The following is a 20,075-nucleotide window of genomic DNA, read 5'->3' as shown; positions in this document are numbered from 1 at the left end:
GTTTATAAAGAAGGCTTTCTTTTATTACCTGGAAATATTATAGGCTATATTTCCTTAATTATATTTCGCTCCATTATACCTGGTAAAGGTGACTTTGTTTTTTAATCATCTGTGGCTGTCCATGAAGAATCATGGATTCTTAGAAAGTGCTCATTATTGAGATTTAGTTGTTTTTCAAAGGCAACAAAACTTGTTGACAAGAAATCATTCTATAGGAAAAATAGAGCTATAATGTTGAACTAGAAAGACAGAGGATCTAGGCAAGAATAGATGTTCTAAAATCCATAATCTGTACAACGGGGATCTAATTTTAAACAACAGGGAAATCAATATAAACCTTCAGCATTACCAACCTTTTTCATCTTAGGGGTCATCAGATTGACAAACACCGAAGGCACTTCCTGACATAAGTCATCATAATATTGCAGAAGACCCTGTTGGAAGTCAAAATGGTATGTGTGACTTTAATTTATTTTAAAGCAAGTCATATTTTGATTCATACCAGGAAGGTTTCATTATACCTGTTTCCTTATAGTCCTGCCAAGCTTAAGGCCACCCGCCTATATTTATATTAATTTACCATACTTTTTCCTCCCCTGTAAATTACCTTAGCATCTCCTTTAAACAGCAAGTCAGTGGAGCTTTCTAGAGTTGCACGTTTCATATTTATTATTTAATTCTCTTTCTACATTTACACTATTTCAAATAACTTGGATAATTATCTTTTCATGATATCTGTCATTATACATTTCCCCCCTTTCTATTACTTGTCTTCTGACACATTATAAGCATATTTCTTTTCTTGAATCAAAATAAATGTATGCACAGTTAGAGTTAAAAGGCTTATCTATTTTCTTTTAGACATTCTCTAGAGATGAATCATAATGATCAATTTTTGATCATTTTGTAATTTATTGCATGGTGTGATGGGAAATGTGGATTCAAGTTAATTCTGCCCCAAATAAATAATATTAAGCTGTTTCGACGTTTACTTAATAGTTTTGAAGTTATTAATTCCTTTCCTCCTTTTCTGTTCCCAATCTCCTATTCGCACATCAGTATTTTAATACTATAAAGAAGAAACAAGGGAATATAACACTGTATGTTAACTATACTGGCATATAAAAATAAAAAAAATAAATAAAGTAAAATAAAGAATAAGCCAAGGAACAGAATAGAGATCCCAGAAATAAATCCATGTGCATATGGTCAATTAATGTACAAAGATGCAAGAATATACAAAGGAGCCAATACTATACAATAATAAAAGGGCAGTCTTTTTAATAAATAGTGTTGGGAAAACTGAACAGTCACATGCAAAAGAATGAAACTGGACACCTATCTTATAACACACACACACACACACACACACACACATCAACTCAAAATGGATTAAAGACTTAAATTTAAGACCTGAAACTGTAAAACTGCAAAAAGAAAACATGGGGGTCAGCACCTTGACATCGGTCTTGGCAGTGATTTTTGGATTTAACACCAATAGCACAAGCAACGAAAGCAAAAATAAACAAGTGTACTATATCAAACTCAAAGCTTCTGCACAGCAAAGGAAACTATCAACAAAATGAAAAGGCAGCCTATGGAATGGGAGAAAATATTTACAAATCATGTATCTGATAAAGAGCTAATAGCTGAAATATATAAGGAACTCACTCACACAACTCAATAGCAAAAAACTCCAACAATCCCGTTAAAACATGTGCAAAGGAATTGAATGGACATTTTTCCAAGGAAAACACACAAATGGCCAATAGGTACATGAAAATGTAGTCAATATCACTAACTGGGAAATGCAAATCAAAACCACAATGAGATGGTACCTCACACTTGTTAGACTGGCTGTTCTCAAAAGGAGATAACAAGTGTTGGCCAGGATATGGAGAAAACGGAACCCTTGTGCACTGCTGGTGTGGATGTAAATTGGTGCAGCCACTCTGGAAAACACTATGGAGGCTCCTCAAAAAGTTAAAAACAAAAATACCATATGATGTAGCAATTCCACTTCTGAATATAGATCTAGAGGAAATGAAATCAGGATCTCGAAGAGATATCTGCACTCCCATGTTCACTGCGGCATTATTTATAATAGCCAAGATATAGAAACATCCATCAATAGATGAAAGGATAAAGAAAATAGGGTATATATACAATGGAATATTATTCAGCCATGAGAAAGAAAGACATCCTGCCATTTGCAACAACATGAATGGACCTTGAAAGCCTTATGCTAAATGAAATAAGGCAGAGAAAGACAAATACTGTAGATCTCACTTATATGTAGAATCTTAAAAAGCTGAACTTGTAAAAACAGTAGAAAAGTGGTTGTCGGGGGTTGGGGGTGGGGAGGCAATAGGAAAAGGTTGGTAAAAGGGTACAATCTTTCAGGTATAAGACGAATAAGGACTGAAGATCCAATGCATAACATGGTGTCCGTAACTGATAATACTATATCATATAATTGAATTTTGCTAAGAGAGTAGGACTTAAACATTCTCACCAAAAAGAAACAAATATATGTGTATATATTAACAAATATATACTGTTTCTTTTTGGTTTAATATACATAATATATATTTTATATAATATATATATAATATATATATATGTCATATATATATGTGTATATATTAACAAATATATGTGTATATATTAACAAATATATACTGTTTCTTTTTGATTTAATATACATAATATATATTTTATATAATATATATAATATATATAATATATATAAAATATATATTATGTATATTATACATATGAGGTGATGAATGAACTACATGAGAGGAATCCTTTCATAACATATATTTATATCAAATCATTATGATGTACACTTTAAATATCTTATAGTTTTGTCAACCGTACCTCAATAAAGCTGAAGAAAAATGAAAAGAATCAACAAAGTAACAAATTTCCTCTCAATACCACATCAGCACAACTGCACCAATGTATTTCTCTTTTACAAAAAAAAAAAACAACTCTCCTTCAAAAACAATTTTATAAAATATAATCTATCTTGGGCTCCTGGGTGGCTCAGTCAGTTGGGCATCAGACTCGGTTTCGGCACAGGTCGTGATCTCAAAATCGAAGGCTCGAGGCCCGAGTCAGGCTCTGCGCTGAGTCGGCTTCAGATTCTTTCTCCCTTTGCCCCCTGCACCTGCTCTCACTTGTGCACGCATGCGTACGCTCTCTTTTTCACTCACTCTCTCCCAAATAAATAAATAAAATCTTTAAAATATATGTATATAATCTATCTCACCTGCAAATGCAATTTGTCTGCTTTCAATTTACTTTCCAATTTTAGCAATTTCTTTGCCTGTTCTGGTACATCCAGCTTCATTTTTATCATGCACTTAGTTTCCCGAACAACTTCTAGAATTTTGGGATCAAAATTAACCAGCAATTTCCCAGTTTCTGGGTGTCGCACAAAAAGTGTGGCTTGTAAAGCTACAAATAAATGATTACTGACATTAGTTTTTCTGGATTTCCTTTCTGCTTCCAGCCGCGTTTACACACCTGCCTTCCCCACTGGCTACCGACTTCTCATTGAATAAGAGTGTTGGATGTCCCAGGGGATGAAGCATAGCATCTGACGTGTAGTCAGCGCTCAAAACTTAAATAAGTGAATGCAGAATGTCTGCAAACTCATAAAAACAGATCGGGAGAGATAAAGATGAATGAAGAACAGACAGCCTTCGTGCTATGAACTGCAACACTTTTCTGAGTGGGTCTAAGAGAGCTATAATGCAATGTAGGTTGTGATTTCACCCCTGGGCGAGAACTGGAAGGTGTGCACGACTATTAAATATGACATACCTCACGTGACAAACCTTTTTCCACAACGACCCCCAAAGTGCTTTAAAGAATTAAGCCTCCGTCGTGAATGTCTGGTAACTAAGCTCAAGATCAGTGAGAATATTTATTAAACACCATGGTGTTGTGAGCTTCTAAGATATAGAGGAAGAATTTTTTTTATGCTACATCTCAACTACTACCCGAACATCATTCATATAAATAGGAATTTGCAGGCATGCTTTTTATTATGAATTGAAATATATAATCCCTTAGCTTATTTGTTATCCTAACATGAATTACTTCTAGAGTCAGATGAGTATGTGCTAGCTTAAATTATATCTCATATTAACAAACACTACTAACATGAGACTTTCTTATGTATCTTCCAAGCCTCGCGTTACTTCAGAGAATGTGGCTGCACCGAATTTCTTGTAAAATGAAATAGTCTATATATTCCTTTGAAGTTAGTTGACTTTTACTCATCAGATAAAATTAGTCTTGAAATGGTTCTTAATGATGCTGGTTGCATGAGGATTTCAACTAAAAATTTTTCCTAATTCATTTGGAATCTTTTTAAATTGGACTGGAAATCATTTATCCTCCCAAGCAAATTCCAAAATAACCTTGGAACACTCATTTAATGAAATCCTTAAGGCTGTACTGAGCTTTCTTGAAAGGACAAAATGGTCAGCAAAACCACTAAGAATAACGACAGCCAGCAAGTCAGCTCCAGGACTGAGTGACATTTCATTAAACTTTATAGAGCAACCATCGAAAAGAGGCCAATTCCAGGTCCTCAATTATTACTCTGAGTTCCTATATGGTTAAATATAGCCATGTCAATATAATAAGAAGTCTTGCGGAGCAATTCATTTCCACTAACCTGTGTTCATGGGAAAGGCAGATTTAAATCCCAGCTTTACCACTTCCTAGCTGTGGGATGAGCTCGTGCAAGTGACTTAATCTCTTAGTGCCTCAGTTTCCTCATCTATAAAATGAGGATAATTACAGCTCCTCGTAGGGTCGCCATGAGAATTAAAAGAAGCTGTGCGTATAAAGTGTTTTGACAAAGCCTGGACTGTGTAAGCATTCATTATCGCTGACTGTTATTTAAAGGATACAAAGATGAAACAGAGAGAATATCCTTGGAATGTGAAGGAGAGATGAGACAGATCCCTAAAGCTGTGTCATGAGAAAGAAGAGCAGATAAATTGTGTAGAGGACTCCGGAGGAGGAAGACATTACTTTCTGCTGTGGAAGAATCAAGAGGGGTTATATGGAAGAGGTGACCAGTGAACTCGTTTTTGAACATGTGCGCTAAGAGGAAAAACCACCAGGACAAAAGAAAAGTAGAAAAACGTGTGGTATTGTAGAAGCAAGATAGTCCCTGCTTCATACTAAAGTTAACAATTCTGTTTTGTCCTTTTCCATAATGTGAACTTTCAGTTCTCTTGATGTTCCTTGAGAGTGTTGCTCATTAGCTGGTTTTCAGTAGGGTCCTTGGGTCCTACCATAGTCATTACCCAGAAACAGCTGGCCTGGTACGAGTGGCTTCTTAAAGGCTAAACTAAGGGGCCAGCTGGGGAAGACAACCTGCAGGTCGGGACCCTGTCCTCCAGGACGGAGACATGAGCAAATCAATGGCTGGCAACAGTGACGTGTCCTCAAACAGCTAAAATATATGGGTCTGGAACCACGAGGCAGAAAAAGAGTGGCCCCTCTTAGACCACCACTTCCAGTGACCCAACCACAGGATTTGTGCTGTGTCTGCATTTTGTACCCTGCTGGAGTGGGGATCCTGGCATGTGAGGGAGAAGGCTTTCTGTCCAGGGACACAGTCGGGGTTCCACCAAGATTATAGATAAGAGCTTAAGGTTAAGATGGGACAAAGCAGGAACCTGAACCGACCAACAATTGAGCCCCCACAGTAACACACACCCCAGGTGATGGCAGCATGGATGCATGGTAGCTTGAAACCATCCATCCCCTGCCTCACAGCAGACTCCGCCCAATGCTTTGGCACCTTGCAGAGGTACTTAGACACAACCCTAATACTGTGACTTTCCTGGAGCTCAAAAGTGAAGTTAAATTCGGTTATAGAAAAAGAATGGAAGGGAGGGACGAAGACAAGCAAAGCGCAATTCTTTCTCCCCTGATCGGGACTGAGATTTGAATCTATAACATGACAAAACTGAGCATGAGGGGCACCTGGGTGGCTCAGTCGTTAAGTGTCTACCTTCAGCTCAGGTCATGATCCCAGGGTCCTGGAATTGAGCCCCCCCCCCCCACCGCCCCGCATCAGGTTCCCTGCTCAGCGGGAAGCCTGCTTCTCCCTCTCCCACTCCCCCTGCTTATGCTCCCTCTCTCCCTGTCTCTCTCTCTGTGTTAAATAAATAAATAAAATCTTAAAAAAAAAACAAAACCAAAACTGAGTATGAAGACTTCCCCTAAATCTGTGGAGAAATATCTATGAAGGGTCTCAAAATTTACTTTTAAGTACTGTTTTTTTTAGTGGGAAGTCACAATCGAAGTATACCAACTTTAAGGTGATGGCAACTTTTGCTTACAAAATCAGAATATTATTAACAACTGTAAAAAAAATAATTGTATCATCTCCAAATCTAAATCTAACCATCATAATATTGTATCAAAGGGATGTAAAAATTCTCCAGAACCATGACTTCATTCAAAATCACCCAACACCCCCTCCATAGCATCACTGCGTTTCATATACACACCATACTGTAACTGCGAGACCTCTCTGACCCAGGCTGTGTGATAGACCACCTCAAATTCCACCAGAACATAGGAAATTTTGTTATACTGACGAATAACAGCTTTACCTTCCGCGCTTGACAAAATTTCTGAGTTTTTCTGTTTTTGTAAGGGGAAAAAAAAAGATTTATAATTAAAAGACTGCTGATTGTTTTCATATCCCAATCAGAAAGCTGTTGGTATTTAAAATATCACCAAGTAATTATGCCTTAGATTTTGTCTCAGAGTAAAAGAGATGTGAGGAAAGCCATACAAACTAGAGACAGAAGTAGGGAAACGTTACTGGTGGAAAGGGAATACTGGAAAAGGAAATAAAGGATTTAAGAAAGAAAGGTCTCTAGCCTTAACAGCTGGCCAGGCTGAGAGCCTCTGCCTTCAATTCTCTATTCCCTCCCTACGATTCTGGATATCAGTTTTGTATTTTCTATACTGTGTAGGTTTGAAATATTTAATTAATAATAATATTAAATAAAAAGGGAAAAAAAGATACAATGGACTGATTTTCCTTGACCTGTGAGTATCAGGGAAAATCTCCAAATTCCAGCACTGAAAAAAAAAAAGTAACTGTATATCAAAGAACAAAAACCAAATTTTTTTATATAAACATTGAACGTTTTATGTTTCAATTTGCAGATGTCAAAAACAGGGCAAACTTGGCTCTGTCATGCAGAGTCCATCAGCAAAGGAGTCCCCACCCTGGCTGCTTTTTTAAGGCCCAGCTTTGAATTTTTTTTTTTTACAAAGAGTGAGAACAGTGAAATGATCAACAGCAGCCAAACGGAAACAATAAAAACTTAACATCCAAGAATGCTTAAATGCTAAAATTACTTGCCAGACTATGTTCGGTACTTATTTTGTTCTTTACTTAGGCATAAGATGCCGCCCGAAGCAAACCAACTGTTTTGTGAGTCTGTCTCTTTATGAAAACCAAACCAAACCAAACCAAACACAAAGAGAAGGCAAACTGGCAATTTCAGAGTGCCAACGGGGCCTAAGAGTGTCCTGGGGCTTTGTAGAAATCTAATAAGTTTAAGGAAACAGAGGAGGCATGTACTCTATTAATACTTTGCTCTAGATCTCAATTCTTTAATCAGGAACATACTAAGAGGGTCTTCACCTTCACTAACACAAGTCAGCAACCTGTCCGTCCACGCATAGAAGGAATCTTCAGGACTACGCCTAGACTTCATTGTTTTCAAACAGTGACTATTTAAAAGCCTTGATGAAGTATCCTATATTACTAAAAGTCATAAAGTTGTAAGATTCTCCCCCTTAAAGATTAACTGTAATGAAGTGAGCTTTCCTACCAAAACTTGAGAGAATTGGCTTAGTGTCCCTCAAGCATATTTATAAACTAAATTTTCTTTGTCTCGGGCACCTGGGTGGCTCAGTCAGTTAAGCATCTGCCTTCCTCTCAGGTCATGATCCCAGGGTCCTGGGATCGAGTCCCACATCGGGCTCCCTGATCAGCAGGGAGTCTGCTTCTCCCTCTACCCTTTCCTCCTGCCCATGATTTCTCTCTCTCAAATAAATAAATACAATCTTTTTTAAAAAAATGAATAAATAAATTTTCTTTGACTCATGAAAGCATCAGCTCTAACTACTTGATTGGACATCAAACATTACAGGATAAAATATATGTCTTGTATTAAAACCATGATAACCCTCATACGTAAATGTAACTATTGACTTACAAAGAAATAGTTGATGGGTTCGCTTATCCGACGATAGAGCTGCCTCACCCAAAGTATTTTTCCTGCTACAGGGGGCATGTTGCGAGCAAGAGGAGGGTCATCTTTTTGAGAATGATAAAGCTGTAATTAAAGATCTGGTATTAATGTTTAAAATTCAGTACAGCGGAAAAGGCAAAAAAGTATTCAATACATTTGTATTCCCATGTTTTATACACAGGAGGTAGTCAATAAATATGTAAATGCACTTCAGAGATAATCTGTGGCTCAGAAACTATGATGTTTACAATATATGACATTTAATTCTCTCTTAACCCTTATTTCCCATTACATATATATTTTTTCTGTATTTTATCCCCAGTTTTCAGGAGATCTTCAAAGAAGGGAGCATATAAACTACGCTATATCTGTTATAATCTTCAGAGCCCATATTTCTGTATGCAGAAATAGTAACTTCAATGGGCTTTCCTATACACACATAAATGCTGTTGCAGAAAACAAACCAAAACAGTTGTTAAGAGCATGGGGATGTAAATCTGGCTGTCCAATGACATACACTGTCAACACCTTCCCACAAAGAGGGGGCGCATCGGAGGTACTTAGCAGTGAAGGGATCATTCTGAGAAGCTTGGCACAAGATAATAATGGCAAATACTTTCATAATACTTTGCTTTTTTGTACTTAAATACTATTCTACTATTTTGTACTAAAATACACCCAAGGGCGCCTGGGTGGCTTAGTCGGTTAAGCATCTGCCTTCAGCTCGGGTCATGATCTCTGGGTCCCGGGATCGAGCCCCACCTTGGGCTCCCTGCTCATCGGGGAGTCTACTTCTCTCTCTCTCTCTGACCATCCCCACTGCTTGTTCTCTCTCTCAAATAAATAAATAATAAATAAAATCTTTAAAAAAATAAAGTACTATTCTATTTACAAACATGATCCTTGCCTTCTTAGTAGCTTCAAGTTCAGCCACATAATACTGAAGAATACGCTCAATTGTATGGTTTATTTCTGACTGAAGACAAGGGATTTGCAGTTTCTGGAATCTAAAAGTAATTGAAAGTGAATAATTCAAAGGTAAATGAGAAACATACTTAAGAATTGCTGCCATCCTAAAAATCCATTCATTCACTCACTTTGACAAGTACTCGTACCAAGCCTCATCCGTGGTCCCAGGACACAGTGAGGAACACGACAGGTTCCAGCACTCTCGGAGCCTCCAGTTATGTTATTGAAAATGCAGATTTCACCAGGAGTTACATAAATAATTATTTATTTATGTACCAGAAATGCATATATCAGGGGATCCCAGCCAAGTCTGGGAAGTCAAGAAAGACTTCCCTTAGAAGGAGAAATTTAAACCGAAATTGAAAAGATGCAAAGGGGGTTGGCTTAGCAAAGGTGGAGGCCAGCACAGGGGAACCCAGCCAAGTCTGGGAAGTCAAGAAAGACTTCCCTTAGAAGGAGAAATTTAAACCGAAATTGAAAAGATGCAAAGGGGGTTGGCTTAGCAAAGGTGGAGGCCAGCACATGGAGCATCCCTCTGCCAGTATTAATGCTCCCATAATTCCAAATGGCCATATCATAACAATGATCCGTTGGCCAAATATCACTTCCCCTTTCAGACCAAGTGATCCACAGGAAGCACTAGGACAATAACGTCCTGATAATAAAGTGAATTTACACCAGCATACGACAGGTAAAAAGAGAAACAGACGGACAAAAAGGTAGAGAAATAGAAAGAAATCACCAAGAAATTAGTACTGCCATCTGCCTGCTCAGTACTTTCATTTGTCAAAATCATTTCATAAGTCTGGCTTGACTCTTTCAGCGGTGCCATGAGGTAAGGTCTCACAGGTATGTTCCATCATTACAGAGACGTGGAACTCTAGCAAAATGGGCCCAAACCCGGAGGCACTGGCTCTCAGGAAAGGTTTCCCAAAGGGTCCCTAACATAGGCCATGAGCCCTCCCTGAGCTCGAAGAAAATGGCCTGTAGTTCAGGCTGTCCTTCCTGCCCTTCGGGGGAGCATTGTTGTCAGGATAGAGGAACAGGAAGAAGCAGGAGCACTCTGGAGGGAAAATGGGAAGTTTGAGGATCTACTGCCCTTAGATAATTTCACTTTTGGAAATCCTTGCAGTTTGCAGAATTAAATATTATTTGCTCCCTTTCCAATAATGTCTATGAAATTAACCTCAAAAATATTACATAGCTGGAGGAAAAATCATGTGAAATAATTTCATTTTCTTATTGGAAGACTTTCTGCTTCAAAAAAATGCAATGAAAAATATCATACTATATTTCACATTTTTACCAGTTTACTTAATGGTAATTGAAAGATTAATGTTTATAAGTCTTAAAGTTTACAGAGGAGAGATTTCCAAAAATATCTTATTTGAAAATATATTTTCGATACAAAGTTATCACACCCAGAAACTACACTGCTTAATAAATACCTTTGAAGAAGCTGAAGGGCCTGCTGAGAAGATAAGATTTTTCCAAAAGTACTGTTCATAAATGCTTGTATTTGTATCTAAAATAAAATATTAATATTCCATTGATTTGGGGCATTAAGGAAGAGATTGTTTTTGCTTAACAACAATTGATGATTTTTTTACAGAATCAAAATAGCCTGATACACACCTACCATCTAACATCTAGAACTGCGCTATCCAGCATGGTGGCCACATGTGGCTACTGAGTACTTGAAATGTCACTACTTGGAAGGAAGATGTGCTCTAAAGTAAAATACACACTAGATTCCAAAGGTTTAGCACATACACACAACAAGAATGTAAAATATCTCAATGATTTTTATCTCAACATGTAAAATGGTAGTATTTTGAATATTTAGGTTGAAAAAAGTGTATTACTAAAATTAATTTCACCTGCTTCTTTCAGTTACTATTCATGTGGCTCTAGAAAAATTAAAATTATATACATGGTTTGCATTTGCTGTTTATTATTTATTGGATATGACCAACCTAGAGATTTATAAAAAGAGTGTATGTCCCTTACCAAGCATATTTCTTGAAACATCTAGAATTTCTAAGCATATTGGGAGAGGAACATAAGACAGTATAGACACCCAAGGTCAACAGGTGTCATTTTCCAACACTGCTGCTCTCAGAAACCTCTTTGCAGCATTAAGGAAGAACAAGAAGAAAATATTTTTCTAAGACTCCCACCATCTTTAGCAATGAACTCCAAACTCCTGGTACCCAACCAATGGAACTGATGCACTCTTTGCAAATTACCTTCACTTATATATTGCTATAGTCTACTAATATAGGCCATGTTTATTAATAAAATTTGGGAAAGGAAGGAAAATTTAAACATTGACACCTCTTTGAAAATATTAAAAATTTAAGATGACCTCTAAATACACTGAAAGCTAAAATTTGTATCTAAGACCACAGAAAAGCCTTTATAATATATAATCTTTATTAATAAATCATAAAAATATGGGATGCAGCAAAAGTAGTTCAAAGAGGGAAGTTTATAGCAACACAGGCCTGCCTCAAGAAGCAAGAAAAATCTCAAATACACAACCTAACCTTATACGTAAAGGAGTTAGAAAAAGAAGAATAAATAAAACCCAAAACTAGCAGAAGGAAGAAATTAATAAATATTATAGCAGAAATAAATGACATAAAAACTGAAAAACAAAACAAAACAAACAAAAAAACAATAGAACAGATCAATGAACCCAGGAGCTCATTCTTTGAGAAGATCAACAAAACTGATAAGTCTCTAGCCAGACTCATAATAGAAAAAGAGAGAGAAAAAGGACTCAAATAAACAAAATCACTAATGAAAGAGGAGAAATAACAACCACCCCTACAGAAGTACAAACAATTGTAACAGCATATTATGAAAACCTATATACCAACAAATTGGACAACTTAGAAGAAATGGATAAATTCCTAGAAACATATGACTTCCCAAAACTAAAGTAGAAAAAAATAGAAAATTTGAACAAACCAATTACCAGCAATGAAATTGAATCAGTAATCAAAAGACTCCAAATAAACAGCAGCCCAGGATCAGACTGTCTCACAGGCAAATTCTACCAAACACTTAACGAAGAGTCAATACCCATTCTTCTCAAACTATTCCAAAAAATACAAGAGGAAGGAAGACTTCCAAATTCATTCCAAGAGGCCAGTATCACCCTGATACCCAAACCAGATAAAGACATCACAAAGAAAGAGAACTACAGGTCATTATCTGTCATGAATAGAGATGCAAAAGTCCCCAACAAAATACTAGCAAACCAAATCCAACAACACATGTAAAAAATCATATACCATGATCAAGTGGGATTTATTTCATGGATGCAGGGGTGGTTTAATATCCACAAAACAACTGATGTGATACATCACATCAGTAAGAGAAAAGGATAGAAACCATATGACAATTCAATAGATGCAGAAAAAGCATTTGACAAATTATAACATCCATTCATGATTTAAAAAAAAAAAACCCTCTGCAAAGTAGGCCTACAGGGAATATATCTCAACATAATAAAGTCCTTATACAAATAACCCACACCCAAAATCACACTCAGTGGTGAAAAACTGAGAGCTTTTACCCTAAGGTCAGGAATAAGTCCATTCTCAACACTTTTATTCAACATAGTACTGGAAGTCCTAGCCACAGCAGTCAGACAACAAAAAGAAATAAAAGGCATTCAAATTGGTAAGGAAGAAGTAAAACTCTCACTATTTGCAGATGACATGACACTATATATAGAAAACCCTAAAGACTCCACCAAAAAACTACTAGAACTGATAAACATATTCAGTAAAGTCACAGGATACAAAATCAACATACAGAAATCTGTTGCATTTCTATACACCAGTAATGAAGCAGCAGACAGTGAAATTAAGAAAACCATCCCATTTACAATTATATCAAAACCAGTAAAATATCTAGGAATAAACTTAACCAAAGAGGTGAAAGACCTCTACTCTGAAAACTATAAAACAGTAATGAAAGAAATTCAAGACAACATAAAGAAATGGAAAGGCATTCCGTGTTCATGAGTTAGAAGAAGAAATATTGTTAAAATGTCTATACTACCTAAAGCAATCTTCAGATTTAATGTAATCCCTATCAAAAGACCCACAGCATTTCTCACAGACCTAGAACGAACAACCTTAAAGTGCGTATGGAGCCACAAAAAAACCTAAATAGGCAAAGCAATCTTGAAAAAGAAAAAACTGGAGGTATCACAATTCCAGACTTCAAGTTATATTACAAAGTGGTAGTAATTAAAATGGTATGGTACTGGCATAAAAATAGACACATAGATCAATGGAATAGAACAGAAAACCCAGAAATGAACCCACAATTAATATGGCCAATTAATCTTCGACAAAGGAGGAATGAATATACAATGGGAAAATGACAGTCTCTTCAACAAATGGTGTTGGGAAAACTGGACAGCCGCACGCAAAAGGATGAAACTGGGCGACTTTCTTTCACCACACACAAAAATAAACTCAAAATGGATTAAAGACCTAAATGTGAGCCCTGAAACCATAAAAGTCCTTGAAGAGAGCACAGGCAGTAATCTCTCTGATACTGGCCCTAGTAATATTTTTCTAGATATATCTCCTGAGGCAAGGGGAAAAAAAAGCAAAAACAAACTATTGGGTCTACATCAAAATAAAAAGCTTCTGCACAGCAAAGGAAACAACAAAACTAAAAGACAACTTACTGAATGGGAGAAGATATTTGCAAATGATGTATCCAATAAAGGATTAGTATCCAAAATACATGAAGAACTGATACAACTCAATACCCAAAAACAAATAATCCAGTTAAAAAACGGGCAGGGGGCACCTGGACAGCTCCAGCGCTTAAGCATCTGACTCTTGATTTCAGCTCAGGTCATGATCTCAGGGTCAGGGGATCAAGCCATGCATCAGGCTCCATGCTCTCAGGCTCCATGCTCTCAGGCTCCATGCTCTCAGGCTCCATGCTCAGCATGGAGCCTTCTTGGGGTTTTCACTCTCCCTCTCCCTCTGCCCCTCCCTCTGCTCTCTCTCCCTTTCTAAATAAAATAAAATAAAATAAAATAAAATAAAATAAAATAAAATAAAATAAAATAAAATAAAATAAATTGTTTAAATGGGCAGAAGACAGACATTTCTCCAAAGAAGACATACAAATGGCCAACAGATACGTGAAAAGAGGCTCAACATCACGTATCATCAGGGAAATGCAAATCGAAACTACAATGAGACATCAGAATGGCTAAAATCAACAACACAAGAAACAACAGATGTTGGTGAGGATGTGGAGAAAAAGAAAGCCTCTTGCACTGTTGGTAGGAATGCAGATTGGCGCAGCCATTGTGGAAAACTGTATGGAGGTTCCTTAAAAAATTAAAAATAGAACTACTCTAAGATCCAGTAATCACACTACTGGGTATTTACACAAAAATGACAAAAACACTAATTCAAAATTTTACATCCTCTATGTTTACGGAAGCATTATTTACAATATCCAAACTATGCAAGCAGCCCAAGTGTTCATCGGCAGACGAACGGATGAAGAAGATGTGACATATAAACACAAGGGAATATTACTCAGCCATAAAAAAGAATGAAATCTTGCCATTTGCAACAACATGGACAGAGCTACAGCATAATGCTGAGTGAAACAAGTCAGTCAGAGAAAGACAAATACCATATGGTTTCACTCATATGTGGAATTTAAGAAACAAAACAAATGAGCAAAGGAAAAAAAAGAGAGCGAGACAAACCAAAAAACAGACTCTTACCTATAGAGAACGAACTGATTGTTACCAGAGGAGAGGTGGGTGGGGGGATGGGGGAAATAGGGGATGGGGATTAAAGAATACACTTATCATGATAAAAAATAAAATAAAATGATAAAAAACAAATTATAAAAATAATTTAAGTGAGGTGTCTGTTAAGCTTCTGACTTTGGTTCAGGTTATGACCTCAGGGTCCTGGGATTGAGCCCCGCGTTGGGCTCCCCACTCAGCGAGGAGTCTGCATGTCTCTCTGCTTCTGCCCCTGCCCCTGCTTGTGTGTGCGCTCTCTCTCGCTCTCTCTCTCAAATAAATAAAATCTTTTAAAAATTTAAGCATTAAATTAAAAAAAAAAACTCACAAACTTCCATTGCCATAAAGATGTAACTCCCAAAGCATTTTAGAAGCAAACTCCACCCTGCCCAACTAGCCAAACACTATAAGCAGTATAACTAAAACATATCTTAATATCAAATAGTTTAACTTTCAAAAACTGAAAGGAAATCTATGCCAAAACCAAAACGTATTGTTAGAATTTTAGGATCATTCTTATTTATATTGCCCAGATTACCTTAATATGATTTTTAAAGAATCTTTAAAAAATAAATGAAAAAAAAAAATATATATATAATTTTCCTCACCTTCATGGCAAGAATTTCAGATTCAGGAAGTGGACAGAGTATACTCCTCTCCCTCTCTCTACCTCCAGGACATTCTGCAGCAAAGAGGAGGCCATTCCCTGGGGCTAAGCCTGGGTTTACAGTAGTTTACAGTAAGATAGTAACTGAGGTCATGTAAGCCCAAAAGGTGGGAGTGAAATATGTTGCGGTCTCACCAGACATACTCTTTCCAAGTATCCTTCATACTTCTGTGTCCCTTAAGCTATGACAAACAGGATGAGGTCTTCTTTAGAGCTGTCCTCTAAGCTGCAGAGAGATGTGGCCCTAAAGTACAAGGCCAAGGGGAGAGTGCTCCATCTTCCTAACCTGTCCTCAACTCTTCATACTTAAAACAAAGAATAAGGATTACACATTTTCTCTTAGCCTGCAAAAATGACATTGGCTCTGTGGCACAACAAAAATCAAATACAAATTCCAATGCAAACTAAAAATGAACCCCAGCTATAATAACCCCTTGGGCTTCTGGTTATTCATTGATATCTTTTATTGAATATGCTCATTTTTCATTAAAAAAAAAGATGGAAAATACTTTGTGGACTAGTTAAAAAATTTTTCACACCAGCAAATAGTTTTAATCAATTACACAAGAGTAACTTCTAATAAATAGTAAATATGTGAATTCCAGTACTATTGGTTACATTTCAGCTTTACTAAAGTAAAAGTATGTATAATTACTTACCTCTAAACCATTGATTTTTGTCATGAACTCTGAGAAATCTGTATCAAATTCTGTCCTTCTTGGATCCAGAATGTCATATTGTTTTTTCTTAACCCCTTGATATATGTTTTTGAATTTTATTGACATAATATCTATTCCCTCTATGGTGGAATTACTCAAGGCTGAATATGTTTGCACGATAGTTATCATTTCTGTAATCTTAAAAAGAGAAGTGTTATTTTAGAAATGGGATATTAGCATCCTTCCCTAGAATAAACTGTTTATGAGTCATTAATTTAAAAAATAAACCAAGGGACACCTGGCTGATTCAGTTAGCAGAGCGTGTGACTCTTGATCTTGGGGTTGTGAGTTTGAGCCCCATGCTGGGTGTGGAGATTACTTAAAAATAAAATCTTTAGGGCTGCCTGGGTGGCGCAGTCATTGAGCATCTGACTCTTGGTTTCGGCTCAGGTCGTGATGTCAGGGTGGGGAGATGGAGCCCCGCACATGGCTCTGTACTCAGCGCAGAGTCTACTTGGGTTTCTCTCTCCCTCTTCCTCTGTCACTCCCCCCTGTGCTAGGAGGCACGCGCGCGGTCTCTCTCTCTCTCAAAATAAATAAATAAATCTTTTAAAAAATCTTTAAAATAAATAAATACAAATTAAAAATAAAAAAACAAACCAATAAACAGCTCCCCAGATCCTATAGCTAAAACCAGCCAGAGGAGATAAAATAGAAGACAAATCTCTGCCACCAGTCAGTACTATTCCTAGACTATTTCTATCATATCCAGAGAGAGTTTACTACATTTCTCGGATTTTAATCACCTTGTCTCTCAAGAAAGGGAAAGGAAAGTATTTGAGTAAAAGCTCTTAGAGAGGTCTGAATTGTTTCATCCTTTTGCTCTGGAGAATTTTCTGAAAATCTTTCCACTGAATCACTAGATTCAAAAGCTTTAGTGTTCTTCGTGGCCCTCACCACAGTTCTGATATGTAAGACTAGCATAAATCCACATCTGTTTTCCATTTCACCTGCATCCAGGCAACCGAAGGCCCAAGAAGCCTGAGCACAACCGGTCACTTGTGATCCCTAAGAGCCCTGGGAAACCCTCAAAATGAACTGTACGCACAGATGGCTGCCTCTTGCTCAATGTACCAACACCACCTACTTCACACCTACAAAACTAAAAGTCCTTCACGACTACAGGCTACTTAGTTCCTGAACCTTCATCAGGGATTCCCCACTTTGATTCCTGCTTTGGAGAACAATGCTCAAAGCTCTCCAGGGCGGGCCCATGGGCCCAATGGCCAAATAGAAAATAAACCTCTTTTCAGGGGATTCCTCCAAATATTACACACCATGAAGACAACACTACCGGTCCTTCTAACAAGCCTGCAGAATTCACATAAACTCCCTGCACATGTCAACCCAGACAACCATTTTCAGAGCAACTTTCACTCTTACACCATTATTTCTGTACACTTCCAAACACCACTGTCATCCTAAAAGCCAGGCCAAACCTGGAGGAAATACGGACTGCCTGCAATTTGCGGCATGCTCCGTATACTGTATGTAAAGATGAGAAGTACCTGGGTCTCCTACCAACACATACAGTCCACTCACCTTAAAAAACAAAAACAACAAGAACTTGAATTACCCACATGCTCTGCTCTTCTAACCTGCCAAGACACTGCCCATTATCCCTTCCCCTGCCACCTGGCCCCAACAGCCAGACACTGGGATAGAATTCTTGTCACTAACACGTCCTCCATTTTGTCCATGAGTGGATAAAGAATCATCAAGAGGCAAAGACAGCAGTCAGTTCCATGCTTGGCCTTTCGAACTCAGCCAGGGCCTCTCCCACCCCCAACACTACATAGCAATAATGTGAAAGCCAGTCATGGTGATCAACCATGACCATGCTCCTAATTGTTTGCCCTCATCTTGGCTTTTTCATCAGCTCTCTCCTTATCTGCTTCTGACCCCTCTGTATTGACAACCGACTTATAATCCCTTCTCTGCTCACCAGCCTTGGCACCCTTTCCAGTTCTCGACTTGCTATGCTTGTCTCATCTCAGTGTCACTCTACTCCACCTACAAGGCTCCAGTCCCTTAAACCTCCCCCCAGCAATACCAGTTTCCCATCCCCTCTCTTCTCTCCCACATGCATTTGGGGTGAGAAGAAAACAACACTAAAGAGAGGGCTCTGGAAAACACAAATATTCACCAAAAATCATATGGCAGGAAGAGGAAGAAGCAAGGATACTGTACATCCTTAATTCTGGCTCGTTAGGACAGACTCACACTTAATGCACCATCAAGTCTCCACCCACCAACAGAATGTGTACTTTAGGCAACCTAGTGATACACTAGAACCTTCCTCACTTGTTCATAAACATTTCTGCCTAACTCTGAGGTCTCAGCTCTCCAACCCCAACCTCAGTGCCGTCTGTCCTGTGACTTTGCCACGTGTTCATCCTGACATCCCAATTTCTACTTTCTCTAATAGGTTCTCAGTTAGCGTGCTCTTCTGACTCTCCTTTTCTACTATTTTAGAGTTTATAGAGGTAGCCCAACAGTGGTCCCTCCTGTGGCCCACTCATCAGGGGAAACCCATCCAGGCAGCTCAGTAACCACCTCTGGGAGATTATACAAAACCCTGGCCACACATCAGGGTATATTTTATAGCCCTATCTTTGCAAATCTGGATACCAGTATTCACCAGTTACACTTGGGAGTGATGCCTATCAACTAAGGGATTCTCAGTACAGGGGAACTGAGATAACCCAGCAACCAGAATGCACTTTAGGTGAGGTCTCTGGGGAGGGGGGTGATGCATTAGATTGCTGAGCCCTTGTGGCATGAAGTTGTGTCCTTAAGATTAGAGGCAGGGCTTCTCCAGAGATAGAGTCAGGTAAGTAGCTAGTGCAGCTGGCCATTACCGCCCACTCCCTCTAGCATCAGGAATATTCAGGCTGCTGCTTCATGGATAGATGACCATTACCCCCAGCATTAGGCCTGCCAGCAAAGATGTTTACTGCTAATGCACTAACCATTAAGGTCCAACCCTGAAACTTTACCAAGTGTAAAACTATACCCAAGTTGACAAGGGTTCTAGCTCCTGGAAAAATTTAGAATAACCAGGACCTACCCCAAGCTTTACACGACAGTGTATTCAGAAACATTAAGCATCTTTATGGAACAGGGTCTGACCAATGGGGCCTCCATGCCAATATCTTTCTAATTGGACATTTGCCCCCAAGAAATCTCTATTGTTCACAAAACAACTCAAAAAAAAAGTTTCCTACATAGGGTACAAAAGCACAAGCAACAGAAAAAAATCATAAATTGGACTTCATCAAAATTAAAAACTCTTGTGGTTCAAAGGACACCAGCAAGAAAGTGAAAAGTACAGGTGCCTGGGTGGTTCAGTTGTTAAGCGTCTGCCTTCGGCTCAGGGCATGATCCTGGCGTTCTGGGATCAAGCCTCACATCAGGCTCCTCTGCTGGGAGTCTGCTTCATCCTCTCCCACTCCCCCTGCTTGTGTTCCCTCTCTCACTAGCTGTCTCTCTCTCTGTCAAATAAATAAATAAAATCTTAAAAAAAAAAAAGAAAGTGAAAAGATAACTCACAGAATGGATGAAAACATAGATGAAAATGATATATGATA

At 38.0% G+C, this 20,075-nt stretch overlaps 1 protein-coding gene across 1 annotated transcript in view; it reads right to left on the bottom strand.

Annotated features, from left to right (window-relative positions):
- Positions 1-20,075, bottom strand: part of DNAH8 (dynein axonemal heavy chain 8) — a 380,399-nt gene that overhangs the window by 286,078 nt on the left and 74,246 nt on the right. The window contains exons 13-19 of the mRNA XM_026482812.4: positions 16,426-16,623; positions 10,736-10,812; positions 9,226-9,325; positions 8,283-8,402; positions 6,552-6,687; positions 3,278-3,465; positions 354-434 (exon numbers count right to left, since the gene is read on the bottom strand). Coding sequence (XP_026338597.3) covers positions 354-434; positions 3,278-3,465; positions 6,552-6,687; positions 8,283-8,402; positions 9,226-9,325; positions 10,736-10,812; positions 16,426-16,623 — 900 coding nt within the window. The remainder of the gene's footprint in view (positions 1-353; positions 435-3,277; positions 3,466-6,551; positions 6,688-8,282; positions 8,403-9,225; positions 9,326-10,735; positions 10,813-16,425; positions 16,624-20,075) is intronic.

This window comes from Ursus arctos, unplaced genomic scaffold, assembly GCF_023065955.2.
Source record: "Ursus arctos isolate Adak ecotype North America unplaced genomic scaffold, UrsArc2.0 scaffold_31, whole genome shotgun sequence".
In the NCBI taxonomy this organism is placed as follows: domain Eukaryota; kingdom Metazoa; phylum Chordata; class Mammalia; order Carnivora; family Ursidae; genus Ursus; species Ursus arctos.
This window is presented reverse-complemented; position numbering and strand designations above follow the sequence as displayed.